Source organism: Lepidochelys kempii, chromosome 1, assembly GCF_965140285.1.
Source record: "Lepidochelys kempii isolate rLepKem1 chromosome 1, rLepKem1.hap1, whole genome shotgun sequence".
In the NCBI taxonomy this organism is placed as follows: Eukaryota; Metazoa; Chordata; order Testudines; family Cheloniidae; genus Lepidochelys; species Lepidochelys kempii.
In genome coordinates, this window is record NC_136380.1 from 264445490 (window position 1) to 264470012 (window position 24523).

The 24523-nt window shown below is 45.0% G+C and overlaps 1 protein-coding gene and 1 long non-coding RNA gene across 2 annotated transcripts in view; one reads left to right on the forward strand and one right to left on the reverse strand.

Moving 5' to 3' along the window:
- The window catches only part of FAM234B (family with sequence similarity 234 member B), a 28493-nt gene extending 27643 nt beyond the window's left edge, over window positions 1-850 (reverse strand). Inside the window, exon 1 of the mRNA XM_073327322.2 lies at window positions 775-850. Within this exon, the coding sequence (XP_073183423.1) occupies window positions 775-811 (37 nt within the window). The 5' untranslated portion in view covers window positions 812-850. The remainder of the gene's footprint in view (window positions 1-774) is intronic.
- A 6967-nt stretch (window positions 851-7817) lies between these two features.
- On the forward strand, window positions 7818-19827 carry LOC144930205 (uncharacterized). Its single transcript, XR_013635310.1, has 3 exons — window positions 7818-7898; window positions 18445-18581; window positions 19704-19827. It is a non-coding gene; the product is annotated as an uncharacterized LOC144930205 (long non-coding RNA).
- Window positions 19828-24523: the final 4696 nt, after the last annotated feature.

A 24523-nucleotide genomic window follows, 5' to 3' on the forward strand; every position in this document is an offset into this window, starting at 1 on the left:
CAACTCAGGTCCTACTCCCCACACCTTATGATCAGTGATCCCCACTCCCCCCAGGAGCAGTGACCCCCCTCTCTCTCCCCTTCTCCCCCCCACTCCAGGAGCAGTGACCCCCCTCTCACTCCCCCCCACTCCAGGAGCAGTGACCCCCCTCTCGCTCCCCCCCCCGGAGCAGTGACCCCCCTCTCTCCCCTTCTTCCCCCCCCGGAGCAGTGACCCCCCTCTCGCTCCCCCCCACTCCAGGAGCAGTGACCCCCCTCTCGCTCCCCCCCCCGGAGCAGTGACCCCCCTCTCTCCCCTTCTCTCCCCCCCCCCCGGAGCAGTGACCCCCCTCTCTCCCCTTCTCTCCCCCCCCCCGGAGCAGTGACCCCCCTCTCTCCCCTTCTCTCCCCCCCCCCCCCGGAGCAGTGACCCCCCTCTCTCCCCTTCTCTCCCCCCCCCCCCCGGAGCAGTGACCCCCCTCTCTCCCCTTCTCTCCCCCCCCCCGGAGCAGTGACCCCCCTCTCTCCCCTTCTCTCCCCCCCCCCCCCCGGAGCAGTGACCGCCCCTCTCCTTTCTCCCCACCTCAGGGCACGGACACTGACCCCCACCCAAGCTGCCCGAACCAGGATGTCCCTGGGGGGGTCTCTCCCTCCCCGCAGAAAGACCCGGATGTTTTTGGCCCCCAAGGGACGCGCGAGTCGGTCCCGGCCCCCCTGCGCGCAGGGTCCCGCCGAGCTGTCCCCGCCTTGCCCCGCCCTCCCCCCTCGGCCTGTCCCTGCGGAGCCCGCTCCCTACCTGGCAGCTTCAGCGCGCGGGACAGCACCGTGGCCATGCTGAAAGCTCACGGTGCGCATGCGCGGCGGCCCGCGGCTTGCTGGGAAGTGTAGTTCTCTAGCCGGGTGGCCACACAGGGCTCACGCTGCACACAGGAGGCGCGGGGCGGGGCAGAGACCCCTGCCTGGCCCAGGGAGCCCTCGGGTCATGTTCCCATCGCTCCTCGTAGTTGCTATTGTTCTGTTTCTCTTTCATTGTTATTTTAAAGTTAAAGCTCTATTATGAAATAAAACGATGGGGGGTGAGGGGGACAAGAACCACCAGTTACATTTAAGGTGGGACTCGCCTGGGTGAGACTGGGCTTGCCGCTGTACAAGGTGCAAAGGCAGAACTGCTGATCTCTGCCCTATACAGAGAGACAGGGATCAAATGTCAGCCACACTGAGAGGCCACCAGGATCATGCTAACTGACCGCAGCAGTTTTTTTTTCCCATCAGTCAGCAGCACCAGACCCAAATGTTCAAAAATCATGAGATTGTGCTTTAAATAATGGGAAATGTGGGGTTCTTTGTATTTGCCTTCTGGTTTTTGAGCCTTAGGGTTCACATTTTCCAGGTTTTTTTCACAACCGTGAGGCTATAAATTTACTTTAAAAACAAACAAACACAGATTCTCACATAATCAAATCATTTCGGCAGCTGGATCTTTTAGTAAATCACTACAGCGTACAAGACTTGGTAGTGTTGTTGAGTGGTGGCAGCATTTTACTGCTGCAGATGAGGTTTTTGTGGGGCTGCAGACGCTAGTGAGTTTGTGAGGCTCAATCCTGTAAACGTTTACACATATGTTTAACTTAGTCACAGGAGTAGTGTTGAAATCAGGAGGACTCCCGTGTAGGTAATGTTAAAAACCTGTGACAGTTTTGTGACTATGTAAGCCTTTTAGAATCATAGAAATGTAGGGCTTTGTTGAAGAGAATCTGACAGCGTCAGTCTTATACCCGTTAAGGAAACTTGTGATAGAGGAGGTCAAATGCTATCCCGCAGAGAAGTACTTTCTAAGAACCAGCTTCTGGAACAGATTAGAGCTGAAAGCAAGAGTGCAAGCAGAAGGCAGACAGATAGAGGTGTCGGAGAATCTGGACTTTTCATTTCTGTGTTCCGGACATCTGGCTCCCATGCCCTGAGCAATCCCGTGGTTTACAATACTTGTCAATTTGTCCCGCAGTATCCCAAAGTTTAAATAAATGCAAAAAAGTCTCTTTCTCCAACTTCAGAGTTAGGCAGGGGTGCTATGTGAGGTCAAATTCCAGCAAGAGCAAATAGTTTGTGCTGCAAATTCATGCAATTTGATGCATGGATGGCAGAGCATAGTGTTCGGGATTTTAGTGATGTACCAAGCATGAAAAATGAAATTTACCTACTTTACATTGTGAATGTGAGCTAGTGATATGCACTGATTTACATATAAATTGGACACATCTAATTTACTAAGCCCAAGCAACAAACTTTTCTAAAATAACACTAAGGTTGCAAATAGACCATTAATTTACAACAATATTAAAATGTCATTCAAAAAAAAAGTTTGAAAGTCAAGAAATGTGCAGTTAAGCTTGAAGAGTTAAAAGTTTCAATGTCAGGAGTTTAGAAGGCCATTTATAAAACTAAAGTGCCAGAAAGTCTGGAAATATTTGCTCAAGTTCCACCACCAATGATCACTCTGCAGCCTTACCTCTATTATTCTCTTCTGCCTAGAGGGAAGATCCTATTTACTGCACATGAAAGAAATTGAGTCTGTCCTGACAACTGAGTTTGGTTTTGGGGGGCAGATTCTGTGCCTTTTGAAATCACTCCAAACCCAGTTCCAACAAGGAGCTGCCATTTTTGCCTTTGTTTCTCTCCAGGGACACAGAGACGCCTGCTTGCTGACTTCAACTAATTGTGGCAGCCCATAGCTCCTGTGTTTGGAACCTGGAAAATCCGGCTAGCTTCACACTCCCTCCTCTGGGGCCACCCTCCAGAGATAAGAATGGGTCATTAACCCATATGTCCCATGTGTCCCCGCTGACAACTCATGAGGTAGTGACCTGAATTGAATCCATACTGCCTGTGGTTTCTCCCTGGAGGACTACTTCAACAACCCATAACAAGTGAGCTATTACATATCTCTTTCATAACAGACAGTCCAACACTCATATGTTTAGGATCATGACCAAAAAGTTGATCTCTGGGCTGTAGCTAAAGTTTGAAGTCCCTGACCAATACTGGGAAGATAAATAGGGTTGAGTGAGGTTTTGTTCCTACAACAGAACGATGAATAAGGTCTGTACCATGTGTGAAGGGTTATATAGGAGAAGCTGAGCTGGTCGAAACAAGGTTAGTAGATTTCATGGAAAAATTGAACAGTGAAAATGTTTCACTTCATTCAAAAAATTCAGTTGGTCAAAAAATTATTTTTCAATAAAAAAATTAAAATAAAAAATTCCCATTTCCCCCCCGCCAAAAAAAGTGTGTTTTGTTTCAGTGCATAATAAACCATTTTCTCACACATTTTTTACTCCCCCCCCCCCGGAAAAAGGGGGAGGAGGAAGTGAAAGTGTGAGAAAGTATTTATTTCTCTCGAGAATCAAAACACAAGTGTTTTTGTGTGTGTGTGTGTGTGTTTTGGGGGGGAAGAGACAGCAGGAGGGGCATTGCTGGCACATGATGGCATATATCACATTGCAGGTGAACGAGCCTCCGAAAGTGCTGATGTGATTAGGCCCTATGATGGTGTCCCCTGAATAGCTATGTGGGCACAGTTGGCAACGGGCTTTGTTGCAAGGATAGGTTCCTGGGTTAGTAGTTTTGTTGTGTGGTTGCTGGAGAGTATTTGCTTCAGGTTGGGGGGCTGTCTGTAAGCAAGGACTGTGCCTGTCTCCCAAGATCTGTGAGCGTGATGGGTCGTCCTTCAGGATAAGTTGTAGATCCTTGATGATGTGCTGGAGAGGTTTTAGTTGGGGGCTGAAGGTGATGGCTAGTGGCATTTTGTTATTTTCTTTGTTGGGCTTGTCCTGTAGAAGGTAACTGCTGGGTACTCTTCTGGCTCTGTCAATCTGTTTCTTCACTTCCGCAGGTGGGTATTGTAGTTGTAAGAATGCTTGATAGAGATCTTGTAAGTGTTTGTCTGAGGGTTTGGAGCAAATGCGGTTGTATCGTAGAGCTTGGCTGTAGACAATGGATCGTGTGGTGTGGTCTGGATGAAAGCTGGAGGCATGTAGGTAAGTATAGCGGTCAGTAGGTTTCCGGCATAGGGTGGTATTTATGTGACCATCGCTTCTTAGCACTGTAGTGTCCAGGAAGTGGATCTCTTGTGTGGACTGGTCCAGGCTGAGGTTGATGGTGGGCTGGAAATTGTTGAAATCATGGTGGAATTCCTCAAGAGCTTCTTTTCCATGGGTCCAGACGATGAAGATGTCATCAATGCAGCGCAAGTAGAGTAGAGGCATTAGGGGACGATAGCTGAGGAAGCTTTGTTCTAAGTCAGCCATAAAAATGTTGGCATACTGTGGGGCCATGCGGGTACCCATAGCAGTGCCGCTGATTTGAAGGTATACATTGTCCTCAAATGTAAAATAGTTATGGGCACTGCTATGGGTACCCGCATGGCCCCACAGTATGCCAACTTTTTTTTGACTAACTTAGAACAACGCTTCCTCAGCTCTCGTCACCTAATGCCTCTACTCTACTTGTGCTACATTGATGACATCTTCAGACTACAGACTAACACGGCTGCCACTCTGAAACCTATCAATTCTGTAAACATCCTTGGTGACTCATGAGTGGACTTTTAAGGAGAGTCCAAGCGTGTGGCTGTAGACATCTTTAAACCTGACTCCCCTCTTGGTTCATGTGTGGTTTTAAGAGGTACACAGCCTGTAACTGCAGACAATTCTGTCTCATATTATGCAGTTAGTATTGTTTAATATTTATATTACAGAGTGCCTGGAGGCTCCATTCAGAATTTGGGGCCCCGTTGTGCTAAGCGCTTCACAAACATATACAAAGACACTGGTCCTGCCCTGAAGAGTTCACAGTCTAAAAACTCTCCCGAGTTCTCATAGATTGTGGGAAAAAACCCATATAAACTAACTTTAAACTTAAGCCACAAAGGCTTATGAAAACAGCCAGCTCCCACTCCTCACTGAGGAGAATAGAACAAAACATCTGCAGTTGCTATGCAGCACCATTTTTGAGATGTGGCAAAAAAACATAACGGAGAATTTTAAAAAAGATCCTTGACCTCTCTGCTCAGACAGTTTATGATTGATGCTTATTACAGTGTCATTTTAGTGATGTATAACACAGGACAACAGAGCAGGGGATTTTTGTAATATGGACCCCCATCTGCTAAGAACTGGACTGAGGCCAGGTCTACACTGCAAAGGCTTATTGGCACAGCTGTGTTGGTCAGGGGTGTGAAAAAAACCACACACACCCCAGACTGACATAAGTATTTCAGCAACCACCCCCCCATGTAGACACAGCTAAAGAGTCCGTTTGCTGGTATAGCTTATGTTGTTCAGGGAGTTGGTTTAACTACATCCTTTTGCATCTCCACTAGAGGGGCTCTGCTGGTATAGCTATACAGGTAACTGTACAGCTGTATCTGCAGAGCCTTTGAAGAGTAGACCAAGTGGTTCTCAACCAAGGGTTCCCATACCGCTGAGTGTGCACAGAGGTCTTCAACAGGTACATCAACTCATCTAGATATTTGCCTAGGTTTACAACAGGCTATATAAAAAGCACTAGCGAAGTCAGTACAAACTAAAATTTCATACAGACAATGACTTGTTTATACTGCTCTATATACTATACATTGAAATGTAAGTACAATATTCCTATTCCAATTGATTTATTTTATAATTCGATGGTAAAAATGAGAAAGTCAGCAATTTTTCAGTAATAGTGTGGCTGTGACACTTCTTTGTATTTTTATCTCTGATTTTGTAAGCAAGTAGTTTTTAAGTGAGGTGAAACTTGGGGATACTCAATACAAATCAGACTCCTGAAAGGCAACAGTAGTGTGGAAAGGTTGAGAGCCACTGGTGAAGACTAGTCAAGAGACTAACAACTAATTGCACAAGGCCAGAAGGGCCAACAGATAACTCTGATTCAGTAACAAAACAGGCTGCATTTGAACTGGTAATTTAGAGGCTGAAGTCCTGCACACTGAAGTCAATGGAAGTTTTGCCATTGACTCTGCTGGGAGCCCGACTGGGCCTGAAAGACACTATTTACTATGAAAAATAGTGATCAGGATTTGGGTAGATCATCAGAGCTTTGCAGGGACCCTTTCCCAATCTATTGCACCATCAAGTGCCCGTGCCCTGAACTTTCAAGTGGTGAGTCCCTCCAGGAGTTTGTTTCTTCTTCTTTCCATTGAACTGTCGTGTCAGCACATCTGGACTGTGCTAGTCCCTTCTCAACTGGGAACAGCTGTGAGAAATCCATGTGATGTAGATCAGCGTTAGGGTTATAGTTGTATAATTTTTGTTTGTTTTTATCCCTGACAACACGGGTTGCTAACATTTCTGGGAGCTGTATGAGTAGTTTTAATATTTCCGATTGTGGGTTGCTTTATGTAATTGGTGTTGTATAACGCCGTAAGTAAGTGTCCCACTGTTTCAGTGCTATGGACAATAACATTGACATAGAAACCTCACTCGCCATGCAGGCACTTTTTTTTAAGAGATGGAGTGGAGGAAATGTTGGCACCATGTGTCTCTGATACTGTCTAGCTCTGGAGAGCCAGTCCTCTGTAATCACAATCCTCTCTCTGTCAGGGCACCTCTCCATTGGAGATTAGCATGTTTGAAGGGCTGACTAAATGAAGGTAATAATAATGACTGACATCTATAGTGACTTCACCCAGAAGGAGCCAAAGCACTTTACTGATTTACAAACCATGGGTTAGATGCTCACCTGGTGTAAATCAACATAAGTACATTAAAGTCGGTCTAGGAGCTCTGCTGATTTACACCAGCTGAGGATCCGGCCCTATATACTGCGTGTGCATGCATGCGCACACACTGCTTTTGGTCTCGAGCAATCGTAAAGTGCTTCACTCTATGCAAGGGGATTATTGTACCTACCACTGAAACGCAGCTGCAGCAGGGGTGGAACATGCAGTTATCTAAGAGCACACAGCAAAATCATCAAACGGTTTAGAAAAGGAAGTGAAAAAAGCACTGCAGCCAATTGACACTATAGGAGTAATATCAGGCAGAATTCAAATTTGGCCAGGGAACTAGCAAATCGTGCCATGGATATGGTAATGATCACAGGAAGCCAGAACATAGTACTAAAGTTTTATCCAAAGGATAGCACCTGCAGTAGTTCAGCACATCCTAAGACAGTACTTGTTCAATTCTTACTCACAGGGAGGGACAAGGTCACCCTCTACTAAGTCACCAACATCACTTATGGTGATACCTGATGTTTCTTTGGAGGTCTCTAAGTCAAGTACTGTCCAAGCCCGAGTCTGTTTGGCTTGGCAGCCAAGTAACTTGGGAGCAGAGAAAAACACTGCAGACAATATATCCTCCTCCTTGTTTACTCTGACCAAAATAGATCTGGCACAATGGCTCAGGAATGAACTAATCGGCAGAGAATTAATTGGCATGTTTGTTCAAAGGCAGAAACAACTTGAGGAACAAATCCCAGGCTGGATGGCTCCAGGGGGCTCAAGTTGCCAGAAAGGAACACGGCATAGTGGAAACTATGGATGGTAAGAGAGGTTGCACAGCCGTGCTGGATGCCAAAGAGTTGTGTGCTGTGCAACGGGGAACCAAGGTCACGGATGAGAGGAGACCCCTCAAGAGAGGGTCCACTTTAAAAAGGAACTCCACTGATCGATGTTTTCACTTCCGTAAGGCTCCCATGTGTCTGAGGAGATGTTCAGCTTGAATGGACAGGAGGGGAGGGCAAGAAAGAGCAGCTAGAAGAGGTTCCAGAGAAAGATTGGGGAAATGTGTGAAGCAGAGATATGAAGAGGAACACGTCACACACTACAAGCTGAAATCCAAAGGGGGCGGTGAGGAGAGAAGAAAAAGAGAGAGAGAGATACATTGAAGCCTCATCACAGGATTGCCCTCTGGAGTCCAGGTAAAGTTTATTTACAGTTTTCTGCTCTCCTTACCAGGAAGAAGTTGTGCCTTCTTCATGAGGAGACACAGCTGAGCTTCTAAAAAGCCTGGTCAGTAGAAGGGAGTGAATGAACCTGCAAGAAGATGCAGGAAGAGGAGAGAAAATCTGTCTCAACACCTGTGTCCTTTGTTGGATGGGCTTAGACCTGAAGGCTGTATGAGTGCTACTGGATTGCATTGGAGGGGAGAGGGTACTAGTGTGCAGAATGAAAGGAGGAAGAAAAGAAAGAATGTGCAAGTCCCAAAGACAGGGAGAAATAGAGTGCAAGTTCTGAAGGAGTCTGCGTGTGTATGTTCTGAGACCTAAAAGAGAGGAGGAATGTGTTCTGAAGGAGAGAGAGAATATGCACCCTGAAAAAGTGTGTGTACATTCTGAAGAAAGGGCAGAAACTGTGTACACATCCTCAGGACAGGAAGGACCAACAATATTTTCACTGCTGCTCTGCTTTGCAGCAATACCTTTATTGGTACCAGCCTAGTATCACTCCTTTCAGTCAGTATGCCTATCTGTCTGAAGCAGGGGTGGGCAAACTACGGCCCGGGGGCCACATCTAGCCCTCCAGCCAGTTTAAACCGGCCCTCAAGCTCCTGCTGGGGAGCGGGGTCAGAGGCTGCTCCGCAAGCGTGTGCCGAGGCTCCTGGAAGCAGCAGCATGTCTCTGCTCCGGCTCCTACATTTAGGGGCAGCCAGGGGGCTCCCTGCGCTGTCCCCGTCCCATGTGCCACCCCGCAGCTCCCACTGGCCGGGAACTGCGGCTAATGAGAGCTGTAGGGGTGGTGTCTGCGGACAGGGAAGTGCGCAGAACCACCTGGCTGCACCTCCGCATAGGAGCCGGAGGAGGGACATGCCACTGCTTCCAGGAACTGCTTCAGGTAAGCACCGCCCGGAGCCTGGACCCCTAACCTCCTTCCGCACCCCAACCCCCTGCCACAGCCCAGAGCCTATTCCCGCACCCTGAACTCATTTCTGGCCCCACCCCAGAGCCCACCAGCCCAGCCAGAGCCCTCACCTCCTCCTGCACCCCAACCCCAATTTCGTGAGCATTCATGGCCCACCATACAATTTTCATACCAAGATGTGGCCCTCAGGCCAAAAAGTTTGCCCACCCCTGGTCTAAAGCATCAGTTTCTGTAGCTGCCAGCCTGCAGGTCTTCCATTAAGGTCAGAGGATCTGTCTGGTTATCAGGATGGTCAGTCTATTTGCAAGATCAGTCAGGTCTGCTTTCAAATGACCATATGCAAAATGAACAAATTTGTTTATAATTACATGCAAAACAGCACTAGTGTCAATGGGGCGTGAATGCAGAAATGGCAAGCCCTTAAAAGTCAGGAAATTCCAAAAGTTAATGTTACTCCCACCTAGGGTGACCAGATGTCCCGAATTTATAGGGACAGTCCAGATTTTGGGGTCTTTTTCTTATATAGGCTCCTATTACCCTCTCACCCCCATCCCGATTTTTCACATTTGATGTCTGGTCACCCTACTCCTACCTGAACTCAATAAGGTATTCCATTCTCTCTCTCTTTCTCTCTCTCAGTATATATATTTGTTATATATATATATATATATATAACAAATGATACGAATTACAATTAACATTTAACAAGGAATAGAAATAGAAAACACAGCAGAGATACAAAGTGCTGAGTTAATATTGTGGGATTTTTTCAGACATTTCTGTGGTATTTCAACTATAAATAATTAAGTTGATATTTATATTTCCCTGCTTTTTACTTGGGGAGCTTATAAACAGAATCATTTTTTAAGCGAAGCTTGTAAACTCTTTGATTGTGGGCTTATGTTAAAGACCTCCCAGCCTTTCTCTCCTGTGGAACTGTCAGTATTTTCAACATCCTGGCTCTCACAGTTCTAATGGAACTATCCTTAACTGATGTGTTCTTTACTCACCGTGTATGCTCCCAGATATGGAGCTATTTGGCTGGAGGATTTTAGAAGCTCATTTGGCTTTACCTGTGGAATAAGATGGCGTTAGCTGGGTGTCCAATAAGAAATGCATCCTCAAAATATTGCACATTAAAAAAACAAAAAATAGAAAAGGGCTAGCAGAATGTGCAGAAATTACATATTGAACATTTTAAATTATTTTTTTTAAAAGCAAATTTGTCTTGCTGCATAAGTGTCCATTAAATCTACAAAATGAGTCTAGCTTGATTTTTCTAACTTCTGGTGGTTCTGATTTACTCAAGCACAACATTTCTGATAAGACTATGTGTATTTTATTCCTGTGCAAATAACGCAAAAGGATTCATTCGCTATTGTTGACATTTTTCAAGAAAATTGAACTTTGGGCGAAAAATAAACAGAGAAAATGTCAGCCTTAAAAGGAATTTGAGAAAGTCATGAGTAACTGAAAACAAAGGGAAAGGAGTTTCACATAGAAGGCACAAGCCTAATTCACTGTTGCCCTTCATTTTCTGCAGTGAAATCAGAATGGGAACATTTTACACCTACTTTGCATTCACTTTTTTTGGTGTAAATGACAGTGGGGGCATAGGCCCCACATTTTAGACATAACTATAATAATTGCTACCTCTAGTCACTGAAATCCTGATCTCAAACTGAATCGAGGGTCGAGCCAGTATCAACCACCCCAGTATGCTCAGAAGTAGAATCAGAAGACAATATGCATATAGCAGCAGGTGGAAAGGCAGTTAACAATTTCAGCCCATCTTGTTATAAGGCAATCTCAGAGTCCTGATCCAATGTAATGAGTACAGTATGTACTCATCAGGCTTCCGAAGGCGTTGGCCTCTTTGAAATGGAGGCTGTATTTGGCACTGGGACTGCATAACCTAGAAAATTCCCAGCTGCACTAGCAGAAAACATTAGTTGTGTACAGTACTGAACTGAGCGGTTGAATGTTTTCTCTCTGTGGGATTCAGGGCAGACACAAGGGAAATCTCCCTAGCTATATCTTTGTCTCTGCTTACCTGATATTTATAGGGATTAGAACGCTTCAGCAAGGCCCTTTGTTTTCAGTTTTTAATGAAAAATTCCTGGGTTTTGCAAAAGTTATTTTTAATTTTTTACCCATTTTCATGCGAATTTTGGACCACTCAGGTACAAGAATATACCGATTACATTAAGAAAATCCAATCCATTCCATTAGGTGCATGTGTTCATGTTAGTAATGAATTAGTCTAGGTGTAAATGTGAGGCTGTCTGTCAAAGCAAGGCAATGCAGTGGAAGATACACACACATGTACGTCAGTGCTTAACTTCTAAAAAATGAAATGCCAGAACTCCCTGGACCTGGCTCCTTGCTCGGGAAGGAGAGAGGGTGGCTTTGTAACTTGGACAGCCCAGGAAACCGAGCTCCTGTTATTCCTCGGGGGCGCTGCACTGCAGGAGCCATGTGGGCTGCCGCCTGGCCCTGCGCACGAGCCCTGTTGCTGCTGCTGCTCCCCTGGCCCTGGGGCTCCTGATGCTGCCTGGTGGGTCCCCGGCTGCTCTGCTGGGCCTGGGCTGCCTCCTGCTGCTCTCCCCATGAGCACCCACCACCCTGCCTGCAGCCAGCCCCTGCCTCCAGCCACCCCTGCACCCCCTGCCCTGCCTCCAGCCACCCCCGCACTCCTTGCCTGCAGCCAGCCCCTGCTGCACCCCCTGCCCTGCCTCCAGCAATCCCCACACCCCCTGCCTGCAGCCAGCCCCCGTCTCCAGCCACGCCCTGCCCTGCCTCCAGCCAGCCTCTGCCACACCCCCTGCCCTGCCCGCAGCCGCCCCTGCCTCCAGCCACCCCCACACCCCCTGTCCACAGCCAGCCTCTGCCACACACCCCGCCCTGCCCGCACCAGCCCCTGCTGCACTCTCTGCCCTGCCTGCAGCCAGCCGCTGTCTCCAGCCAGCCCTGCACCCTCCTGCTCTGTCTCCAGCCAGCCCCACACCCCCTTGCCTCCAGCCAATCCTGCACCCTACTGTCTCCAGCCAGCTCCGCACCCCCTGCCCTGCCCGCAACCAGCCCTGCACCCCCTGCCTCCAGCTAGCCCTGCCCCACGCCCCTGTCTGCAGCTAGCCCCACGTCCACTGGTGCCCTGCAGTTCCCAGGGCAGTAACCCTGCACACCTGCTTCAAGGAGGGGGGGCAGGGGGCAGCTGGGACCCACACATGTGCACACCCTAGGGTGACCAGACAGCAAGTGTGAAAAATCAGGACAGGAGGTGGGGGGTAATAGGAGCCTATATAAGAAAAAGACCCCAAAATCGGGACTGTCCCTATAAAATTGGGACATCTGGTCACCCTAGCACACCCCCAGGGAGTGGCGGGGACCCGCATATGTGAAACGGAGCTCATTTCTAGTTCAGGCCCATCTTTTTAAAGAAGAACTTTAGGCAGGGTTAACATACATCCGTATTTTCCCAGACAGGTCAGGTTTTTTGGTTCTTAAATTGCCGTCCAGGAGGAAAATACGGACATATGGTAACCCTGTTGGTACAAAAAAATACATACTGGGGCACATCCCTTAAATCAGAACTTTTTATAGGGAATCAGTTGTTAAGATTTTGGCAGCTCATCACTGATTACATCACTTCCCGGCCGAAGCCCATCAAAGCCTCAGCACCCCCTGCAGGGAAGCGGGTTAACAACCGGTTCTAAAACTGCTTCAAAATTTAACAACCGGTTCACGCAAACCGGGGCAAACCAGCTCCAGCTCACCACTGCTCCTGTCTCTCCTTCCAGAATGGGCCCAGAAGTGGAAGAGATGGAGGAGGCAGCAAGAGGACATGGCACTCTCACCTCCTCAACCTCTTCCACTTCTGGACCTGCTCTGGAAGGAGAGATGGTGGCTCAGAAACCTGCCCAGTTTACTAAGTTGCCTTTTCTCCTTCCAGAGTGGGGAGCAGGGTCAGAAACACTCTCACATTTCTCTATTTGTTGCTTTTTTTCTGTCCTTCCATGCCCCAGTATTAGCCTCAATATTTACCAGAAAACTTATATTAATTTTTTGCACCGATTTTCATCTGATTTTTACGTTTTTATAATAAACATTGATACATTCCTGGGAAATTTTAAACAAAATAAAAACCCAAAACACAGGGCCTTGCACACTGGAAATACAGTATCTCGGGGACAAATGTTTAACGCAAACAAGAGAGGGTGAATTGGCAGGGAACATGGGGCTGGAAACTGAAATGCTTGCAGCATTAATTTATTGTAGAGCATGGATTCAAGGAGACTTGGAAAGCGCAAGTGTTGATCCTGGAAGCGCTGCTCTTGAGGTAGTGAGCTCACACAGCTCTCTTATTATGTGGGAGTGCGGAATTAGCAGGCCGAAGGGGGGAGACTATTACAGTTTAATATTTAGTAGGGCTGTTAAGCAATTAAAAAAATTAATCGCGATTAATTGCACTGTTAAACAATAACAGAATACCATTTATTTAAATATTTTTTATGTTTTATACATTTTCAAATATATTGATTTCAGTTACAACACAGAACACAAAATGTACAGTGCTCACTTTATTTTTTATTACAATATTTGTGCTATAAAAACAAAAACATTAGTATTTTTCAATTCACCTCATACAAGTACTGAGATGCAATCTCTTTATTATGAAAGTTGAACTTACAAATGGGGAATCATGTACAAAAAATAACTGCATTCAAAAATAAAACAATGTAAAACTTTAGACCCTACAAGTCCACTCAGTCCTACTTCTTGTTCAGCCAGTCACTCAGACAAACAAATTTGTTTACATTTGCAGGAGATAATGCTGCCCACTTCTTGTTTACAATGTCACCTGAAAATGAGAACAGACATTCGCATGGCACTTTTGTAGCTGGCGTTGCAAGATATTTACATGCCAGATGCCCTAAAGATTCGTATGTCCCTTCATGCTTCAACCACCATTCCAGAGGACATGCCTCTATGCTGATGACAGGTTCTGTTCAATAATGATCCAAAGCAGAGCGGGCCAACATGTTCATTTTCATCATTTGAGTTAGATGCCACCAGCAGAAGGTTGATTTTCTTTTTTGGTGGTTCGGGTTCTGTAGTTTCTGCATCAGAGTGTTGCTCTTTTAAGACTTCTGAAATCATGCTCCACACCTCTTCCCTCTCAATTTTGGAAGGCACTTCAGATTCTTAAACCTTGGGTTGAGTGCTGTAGCTATCTTTAGAAATCTCACATTGATACCTTCTTTGCGTTTTGTCAAATCTGCAGTGAAAGTGTTCTTAAAATGAACAACATGTGCTGGGTCATCATCTTAGAGTGCTATAACATGAAATATATGACAGAATGCAGGAAAAACAGAGCAGGAGACATACAATTCTCCCCCAAGGAGTTCAGACAAAAATGTAATTAACACATTATTTTTTTAACGAGTGTCATCAGCATGGAAGCATGTCCTCTGGCATGGAGGCTGAAGCTTGAAGAGGCATACGAATGTTTAGCATATCTGGCACGTAAATACCTTGCAATGCCGGCTACAAAAGTGCCGTGCAAATACCTGTTCTCACTTTCAGGTGACATTGTAATTAAGAAGCAGGCAGCATTATCTCCTATAAATGTAAACAAACTTGTTTGACTTAGCGATTGGCTGAACAAGAAGTAGGACTGAGTGGACTTGAAGGCTCTAAACTTTTACATTGTTTTGTTTTGAGTGCAGTTATGTAACAAAAAAAATCTACATTTGTAAATTTCACTACAGTGCTTGTATGAGATGAACTGAAAAATACTATTTCTTTTGTTTATCATTTTTACAGTGCAAATATTTGTAATGAAAATAATATAAAGTGAGCACTGTACACTTTGTATTCTATGTTGTAATTGAAATCAATATATTTGAAAATGTAGAAAAACATCCAAAAAATTTAATAAATTTCAATTGGTATTCTATCGTATACAGTGCAATTAAAACTGCGATTAATCACGATTAATTTTTTTCAGTTAACTGTGTGATCTAACTGCGATTAATTGACAGCCCTAATATTTAGACAAAATTGTCTAATCTTCAGACACTGATCACGTCAGGGTATATCTACACTGTACCTAAACATCCACAACTGGCCTGTGTCAGCTGACTCAGGCTCATGGGGCTCAGGTTGTGGGGCTGTAAGACTGCAGTGTAGACGTGTAGACATTTGGGCTCAGCTGGAGCCCAAGCTCTGGGACCCCTTGAGAGGGAGGGTCCCATACCTCAGGCTCCAGCCCAAACACCTCCAAGGCAATTTTACAGCCCCACAACTCAAGCCCTGCGAGCCCGAGTCAGCTGGCACACATCGGAAACTGCAACATTTAACATCTTGCCCTTCGTATACAATCCATCAACCCTCCCCCTTTTTCATCTGCCATCTCATTGTGGGCCAGACAGCTCAGTCTACCTTCCACGCCCTCCCTTTCTGCACAGGCTGGAAAACCCACAGTACCCGCCCCTGGCCACCCTCCTGACAGAGGTTGGGGAGCATGCCCTTCAGATACAGAGAGCTCTCTTTGACCTGTCCATTTTACACATACTGGCTGCAGACCTTAGAGTATCCCATGCACTCAAATGGGGGCTTTACTTCTGCCACTTCTCTGGAAGGCAGAGTGGAGCGGGCGAGTGTGTCCTAAAGCTGCTTGGCAGCCTCTTTGCATCTCAGGCAGCATGTGACTGACAATGTCCATCTATCCCACCTCCATTCTCTCAGTCAATCACCACATCAAACAGAGTAACCTGAGTGTGATTGAGACACAACCCGTTTCTCTTGTCTTTCAATCTATGCCCTCCAAGTGGCACTGGCAGCAGGCCATCAGCAATCCGTTTTGTACTAAGGTGCCTGCTAAGAAATCAAGGGGGCCTTTCCAGTACAGAGTTCAAATTTCCAGGCTGGCAAGGTCTGTCCTTAATTCACTCTGACTCCCGGGTGAAACATTGCAGACAATGTCCCAGACCTGGTGTAGGCTGAAGGGTTATATCATCACACACACAGAAAAAATACTGGGGACCTCACATACCATGCTACACAGGGTAGACTTGGCAACTGGTCAGGGCCTCCAGGCTATAAATGGAAAGTGGGGAGGATGAAGGCTAAGGCTGGAGTTGGAATCTTACAGCAAATTTTCTGAATTTCTAGCATTTAGGACTTTTTTTTATTACAAATATAACAGTCTACTAGCATTGTTTTAAACTGCAACAATAGACCTTCGGAATATAATGCCTGATCCAAAGCCCATGTCTTCAAAGTTCTCTAGTTCAGGCCTATAAAGAATATGATCCTGCAAGCTCGTACTCGTGTGAGTAGTCCTTACTAGTGAATTGATTTCCATGGGACTACCTAAGGGAGTAAAAATGATTTACATGGGTAAGGGTCCGAGATATGGGACCTTAAATCAATTATTATTATGCAATAATACTTATAGGATAATAAATAATACTGTAGTTGACTCTCAAGAATTCAAGGAATCGGGCAGAAGGGGAACTGGTCTAAGGGGCCCTGGAAATAAAACATCTGGGTCTTTTATTTTATTTGAACATTTGATGTTTCAGAGAGCCTGAGATCAAATAGGTTGGGTTTTCAATACCAGATGTGGGGAGGTTTTATTATCACCTTTTATTTCATACATCTAGACTGATCAAAGTAACCCGGTACTGAAATAGGCAGAGGCTGGGGATAAGGATTGTGGTGGATGATTTTCTTTTTTTAAATGAGTTGAAAAGCAACCCAGCCTCCCTGATCTGAGCTGCACTGTAAGACAGTTTGAAATTAGAAGCCGCAGAGTTTAGTAAACTCTTTCCTATTGGGAAAGCTTAGAAAGAGATTTTCTTATGTAGACAATAAACAAAATAAGCCCAATAGGCTAGGGCTCATTTATTCAGAAAGGAGAAGAGAAATGGGAGCCATGGTTCCAACAATGAATAGTACAGAGAAGGTCAGTGAAGGTATTTTTACCACAGGCCACAGTGATGCATTTCTGGTAAAAATCAAACTTTTTAAAAAGAGTTCTGCATTTTGGCAGCTTTTGGTGAGAATAGCTCTGTGCATGCATGTGAGTGGGTGGGTGTTACGGGAAGGACAATTCCCTTTTTTCCATTTAAAAAATGATTAAGAGGATGAATTTTGATCACAAATCCCTGATATGTGAAATGCATTACTTTTTAAATAGTGTGTCATTTTAATATTAATATCGCTGTATTTATATTGCTAATGTGACTATGAATAAAAATAAGCATGATGTAAAATAAAAAATAATTAGTTATTTAAATATAATGAAATAAAATGGTGCACTCAGATTCCTCCTTATTTGTCTCAATTTCTGCTATACATTGAGAATGCTAAATGGTTGGACTGAAACTTCTCCCAGGCTACTAGGAGACGAAGGTCATATGTCACTGGAAAGGTAATTTAATTTCCTCAAAGTTTGCAGTAAGGTCTTCGATTTGACGTATGACCTGAATGTCACAGTAATTTGGGCTTTCTAAATGTGCCCATTTCTGAAATGGGCACCTCCATGACTATGATTAATAACTAGAATATAAATCACTGCTAATAATCCTGAATGGTAACATGAATTTGGCAATGTACTATTGCATCAATGGAACAGATTTCTATTTATACACAGTATGTGCAGAATTGGTGTTTCTAGTCAGTTCCTATATGGACAGCTGTCCATGTTACAAAAACTATTGGCATCACCAGCTGGGATTACCTGACTCCTGTGTTGGCAGTCTTAACAAAGGGGCAGAAAGAAAAGGTCACAGACACTGATTTGTCCTCTTACATTTATACATAATCCCTACACAGTAAATCCGATAGGCTAGGGATGAATTAAATTATACTGGGAAAGATCCTGGAGTAGAAGGAATGTGAGGAGCTTTCCCCTCTGATCTATATGTTATATACATCCTGGAGATAAACTGAGGACTTTGGTTTGCAGGGGTAGTCATCTTAGTACCTTTCACCCAGCACCAAATTATGCTTAAAAAATTAACTCTTCATAGTTCAGATTGTCTGCAGGAAGGAAGGACAATATAGAAGGTAAGACACAAACGAGGGAATGCAGGGCTTGATCCAGCATCCAATGACATTAATGGAAAACCCTACCCATTGACTTCATTGGACACTGAATTAGTCCCTAAAAGATGTGATTTGCATTCTTGCCTCTACCATAATCTTCTAAAGCTTGACAAATCAATTCACCAATTCATACCTTAATCTTTGTAACTGTAAAATGGGGATATGTTTCCTTACCTCATGGTGATCTAGTAAGACTTACTTTGCTAGTATTTGTAAAGTGCCTTGAAGTCCTTGGGTGGAAGGTGTTATCAAACTGCAAAGAATTATTAAGAAAAAATATTGTATTAGTTACTTCATATTTATGAGAGCCCTGTACCCCTCAATTGTTTGAGAAAAACACTGCAGGGAATTGCAGGATAGGCCCCATTGCTTATATAGAAGTTGAATTGACCTCAGCATTCTCTTAAATGGATTTGCCATCAGAGGGATAGAAAGAGAAGAGAGAAGGAAGGATTAAAGGGATGAATGATATTATCTGTCTCACTGCAGAAGTAAGGAGCTGAAGGTCCAGCTAGCCTCCATCATGGGTGTTCTCCCAGTTCTCCTCTTCTTCCTCCTCCTGCTCAACTGTGGTTGTCAGAAGGACTTTCTGAATCAGCTTCAGAGGTGGAACTACAGAGAAGGAGGTAAGAGACACAGGTAGGGGGAATCAGAGAGAGTATGGAGAAGATTATCTTCAAGTGGCTGACAAAGGTTTAGGTTAGTTCTTATTTTATCCCTAGTAAAACCTGCAATCCTCAATCTGGACTGCTCATTTTAAGGTCCTACTGACAGAACAAGGTATGGGGTAGGAGCGGGGTTACCATCCATTGTTTAGGAACAGGAGAGATGTGGTCAGGACAAAAATATGAACCGATATAATTCTTCACTCAAAACACAACCAACACCCCCTCACTCCATGCCCAGCACAACCATTGTGTGGTTTTCTCTCCATTTCCTGGTTCTGGCTGTTCTAGCAGCTGGGAATAGCCATGGCATACGAATGCCTCTCAACTACACCTATATCTTCCAGGGAACATCCACAGAAAATACTCTAGGCTCCACTGACTCCAAACCTGTCCGTTACTCCCCTTATATAAAAAGAAATCTCCAGGGGACTGATGCTTTACAAATCCCTTACATTGTGAGAGAGAGCATAAAAGGTCTGTGAGGCAAGGATAAATTGGGGCCTCTTTGTCTGGGAGGATGGGTCAGTTTGATGCAGGGGTTTTGAGAGAGGCAAGTAGTCCTGAGCGCACTACCCTATTTTCAAGCAGATAATACAGAGAAACCTACAGATAAGAAAAAGGTCTATTGTTCTCCATGTGTGAGGAAAACAAGAGAGTTCCTGCATCCAGGAGGAGGGCTGTGTAGAGTACATGTTTAGGAGATAGGAACCCAGTGAGATTGGTGAAGAATTTTTGTCCAGAAGTAGTAGGAGGACCCTGGCAACTGGGAGTCAGGTTGAGAGGTTCTTATTTTAATCAGTGCAGTGGGGCTCGGGAAGAAGGGTGTCCGGTGACAGTAGGAGGGTAAAGCAGTGGGAGGCGGTGGAAGGTATTTGTTGGGGAAGCGTTAGCTCTCATACATAGTCTCTCAAGAGGAGTATATCAATGCAATTTACTGAGAATGAGCATATGGTTCTCATCCAGGTTGCCCTCTGAGTTAAGTGGGGAAATGTGAAGGTCTGTCTTACCAAATGAGACAAATGGCTAATGAGTTTCTTTGTTCCCTCAAATCTCCTCTCCCATGGCATCCTGCTAACACAGCAGACAAAGTCAACATCCACGGCATTAACAGTGTCACTCGTATGCTGGAGAAATGGGGGAACAGCATCTTCTGGCAAATGAAACACTCCTTACTGAGTCACCCTAACACTCTGCTGCCTGAGTTCTCCAGGTAACTCCCATCAGCTAACGGCAGGATTCAGTGTTCAGATCAGTGTCCTCTCTCTGTGTATGTTGCATCATTCCACTGTCCGCATCCTCCTACTCATCCCAAAGCAGGAAGAAATAGCACGTACTACAAAATGCTCCCTGAACAATTTTTGAATAGCTGAATATCCTGTAGGTTAAATATTCCTAAATATTTCCTAATAACCATTATTAGACTGTGGAAAAATTATCTCAAAGGAAGAGCAGGAAGCCCCATTATGTGAGACATAGAAAGCTTGGCTGGACAAAGTAGTTGAGCTGGGAATACGCTGCAAGGAAAATCTAGAATTGGCCGGGGGGCAGTGAAGGGGAGACCTGGAATCTCTATGATTTTAGTCTATGGAACTTCTCTAGTTACACAAAACTGCTCTCTAGTCCATCAACTCACATTTTCCCAGCTCGTATTTCAGAAATTACTAACCACTATGAGTTTAACACAGTCCTCTTATGTTGCTGTAGCCCCAGGCTACTGACAGATAGTGAAGCATGAGTCTAACCATAGGGAAGAGAGAAAGAGGAAAGGAAATAAAACAATGTATAAAAAGTTGAATCTCACTCAGAGCAATGCTACTGAATGCTGCCATTGCAGAACAAGTAGTTCTCATTCATAACACAGGCTTTTCTCTAACGAGAAACAGCTGTCTAGGAAATGGTAGAATCAGAGGATCAGAGGGAAATGCCAGAATTGAAAAGGGGGAGGGGGGGGCAGGGATTTGCAAAAAGGTTTCTCCCTGCTTTGTTTTGTTTCAAAAATTTCAAGTTAGAAAAAAAATGGACAAGCTCTATAGCTGGTCCAAAAAAAAAAAAAAAAAAAAGGAAACGTTGCAAAAATATCATCGCTATCTTTCCTGTTTATTTTCTGACTTTCCACCCAGCTCTAGGTATCAGGGTGAAGTTCACTTGTGCAGAAGGCCTGTACAATGTCTATTCAAATTAAGGTTTAAGTGGGATTTAGTTGGTAGTTAGGTCATGTGTGGGCTCTTCAAAAAGGGCATGAATTTCCCTGTAAATACTGGTATCAGTATAGTTTGTTCCCCATCCAATTTTATAGCATAGTATTAGTTCTTAGATTGTAAATTCTTCAGGGCAGGGACTGTGACTTAAATACCTGAGGGGGGGGGGCGGAATCTTAACACATGATGGCTGCTACTGGATTAATAACAGCAATAATAACAAATAACAGTTGAGATTCTAAAGTTATCAGATCTCTTCAGTTAGGCAGGGTTGAGACTTGGATGGAAGATCTCCAAAAGAAACTAGACGCTGGTATAGCTAGCAGCGTTAGTGATTCAGGGCAGCTCTCTTCCCTCTAACTCTGTACTGAGCCAGATGGTCCAGCATAGTGCTAAGGGGTGTGCTGTCTTTCAGACAGGATGTAAGACTTTGGTCTGGGACATTTGTGCCCATTAAAGATCCCCTGACACTTTCACAAGACTAGGGGTGCTAGCCTGGTTATCTTGGCAAGTTTCAGCTTGGATAATTCCATTCTGCCCACTCAAATTACTCTGGTAATTTCAGTAGAAAATGCTATTCTTCACTTCCTGCCCTAAAGGCTGTGAAGTGGTCTACATAGCCCAGTATTTGGAGATATATATCCCTTTGCTCACCACTGGTCTAAATTTTCAACAGTAACTAGTGATTTTGGAAGCCTAACTTGTGACACCTTAAAGGAGCCCGATTTTCAGAAAGTGCTGAGCACTTGTCCTCTAAAAATCAGGCCCCTTTAAGGTATCTCAAGTTGGGCACCCAAAAACTGAAGGACTCTAGGTCACCGGTCCCTTCTGAAAATAAAAGAGCCCATTTTATATATCACTTGGGAATCTGCCAGGATGAAAGACACTATAAAAGTATAAGATATTAGTTGTTTTACTTTCTGTCTTAAGTAGTGGTTCCTGGTCAGTGGTCATTCTACCTGTGCTGTCCCCTCTTTCTACAGCCTCCATCCCGTCTCCGAGGCACTTGATGACCTTCTGAAGGAAGTACGGTCAATGAAGAAGAGGCTGGAAGAGCTGAACGAACGACTCAGTGTTATGAGCAGGGCCTTCTTTCCTACCCGATTCAATGCCCTGAGGCGCCAGAGGCTCAGCAGTATGCAGCTGAGAAGACTCCCTTTTCAGAGGAGGAGGATGTATATCCGCAGGAGAGTTCAGCGGAATTAGCTCTTTTCCAAAAAAACAACAACAAACATTTCTATCTTTCTCTTTTCTGCAAGTCTTTATCAATGAGAGACTATTAGACTGAATAAAGTAACACATGTATGAGTGAGGGTCTGGATGCCTGAGGAGACTGGCAATTATGGGTTATGGAGCTGCCTTGCAAATCTAGGTCATTGGGTCAAATCCCGTGCAGCTCTGTGATGATGGCTGTGTGGTGACCCATGTGTGATGAGTTGTTGATCTCAATCCAGTTAAGCGTTTGTATATTTCCCCTATACAGTCGTCCCCACATTTCCTAACTATATCCCTTCTATACAGATCAGATGCCTTTTTCTCTTTATCCGACTTCACAGAGAACTATGGACTCAGGGGTTGGGGGATCACGTATACAGATGGATACTTAGGCCAAAATTTTCAAATGTTAGGCACCTAACTTCACATTTAGGTACCAAAATAAAAGTGATTTGATTTTCAATGTGCTAAGCATTTGACTTCCGGGAGAATTGTGCTTGCTTAGCTCCACTGAAAACAAACCAGACCACTTTTATTTAGATGCAAAACATTAAGCAGCTACATTTTAAAATTTTGGCCTCAATCTATAAACTGTACATATAAAGCATGTTCTGTTGATAAGCAGGTGTTTTTAAAGAGTGTGAGGGAGGAGGGCCTTCACAAGGCATTGGATAACAGGGAACAGTGCCTAAATTATCAAACATTGCTAGTGGTTTAGGATGCCTCAGTTTTGGGGGGGCCCACTTTAAGACACTGTATGGGGCTTGTTTTTTGATAAAGTGCAGAGCACCCACCTTCTGAAAATCAGGTCCCTTTTAGGCATCTATTTAGGGGTGCAAAATCACTAATCACTTTTGCAATGTAGGCCCTGATCTTGACAGCAGTCTTTAAAACACTGCACTGCCAACCAAGCCACTTGGGCCCAGATCCTCAAATGTATGTAGGCACCTCACTCACACTGATTTCAGTGGGATTTAGGCTCCTAAATACAGTTAAGGATCTGGGCCTTGGAGACCAGGAGCCAGATTTTCAGAAGCATTTAGGCTCCTAAAGATGCAGATAGGTGCCTAGTTGGATTCTCAGAAGTGCCTCCGTAGGTTAGGTGCCGAACTCACCACGTTCCAGTCTGTCCCCAGATGATTAACCAAGGAATTCTGAGAGGAGCTTTCCTGGTTCAGTTCTAGCACAGATCTATCACTCAGTGAGCATATGATACATACTCTTGTAACCACTATATTCAGTTTTGTTTGATTTAAATGTGGATTTCTGGACCAGTCAGATAGTTAGCATGCTTAGCTCTTATGAGAGAGACGCTGGTTTGATTCAGGAGAAAATGGAAGATTTTCTTTCCAGTAAACCTCTGTGAACTACTTCTCCTCTTAAGGCCTTACATCTCAGGAGTTTCCTTGACTCACAGGACTTCCCTTTTGAAGTTCATCAGTGAAACTCCATTTGAATAGCAGAAGGAAGTTGTAGGAAAATGATGCACGCTCTCCTTCCCTAGTCACCCTCCCTGCAGTGTTTCTGCTCTTGCTAGCTTTGGGAAGAAAGTGATCCCTGGTCTACACTAGGAGTTGAGGTCGAATTTAGCAGTGTTAAATCGATTTAACCCTGCACCCGTCCACACGATGAAGCCCTTTTTTCCGACTTAAAGGGCTCTTAAAATCAATTTATTTACTCCACCCCCGACAAGGGGATTAGCGCTTAAATCGGCCTTGCCGGGTCAAATTTGGGGTACTGTGGACGCAATTAGATGGTATTGGCCTCCGGGAGCTATCCCAGAGTGCTCTATTGTGACCGCTCTGGACAGCACTCTCAACTCAGATGCACTGGCCAGGTAAACAGGAAAAGGCCCACAAACTTTTGAATTTCAATTTCCTGTTTGCATGGTCACCTGCAGCTTGCCACACTGGCCAGAACTGATCAGCAGAGGTGACCATGATGGAGTCCCAGAATCGCAAAAGAGCTCCAGCATGGACCGAACGGGAGGTACAGGATCTGATCGCTGTATGGGGAGAGGAATCCGTGCTATCAGAACTCCGTTCCAGTTTTCGAAATGCCAAAACCTTTGTCAAAATCTCCCAGGGCATGAAGGACAGAGGCCATAACAGGGACCCAAAGCAGTCCCGCGTGAAACTGAAGGAGCTGAGGCAAGCCTACCAGAAAACCAGAGAGGCAAATGGCTGCTCCGGGTCAGAGCCCCAAACATGCCACTTCTATGATGAGCTGCATGCCATTTTAGGGGGTTCAGCCACCACTACCCCAGCCGTGTTGTTTGACTCCTTCAATGGAGATGGAGGCAACACGGAAGCAGGTTTTGGGGATGAGGAAGATGATTATGATGAAGTTGTAGATAGCTCACAGCAAGCTAGCGGAGAAACCAGTTTTCCCGACAGCCAGGAACTGTTTCTCACCCTGGACCTGGAGCCAGTACCCCCCGAACCCACCCAAGGCTGCCTCCCGGACCCACCAGGTGGAGAAGGGACC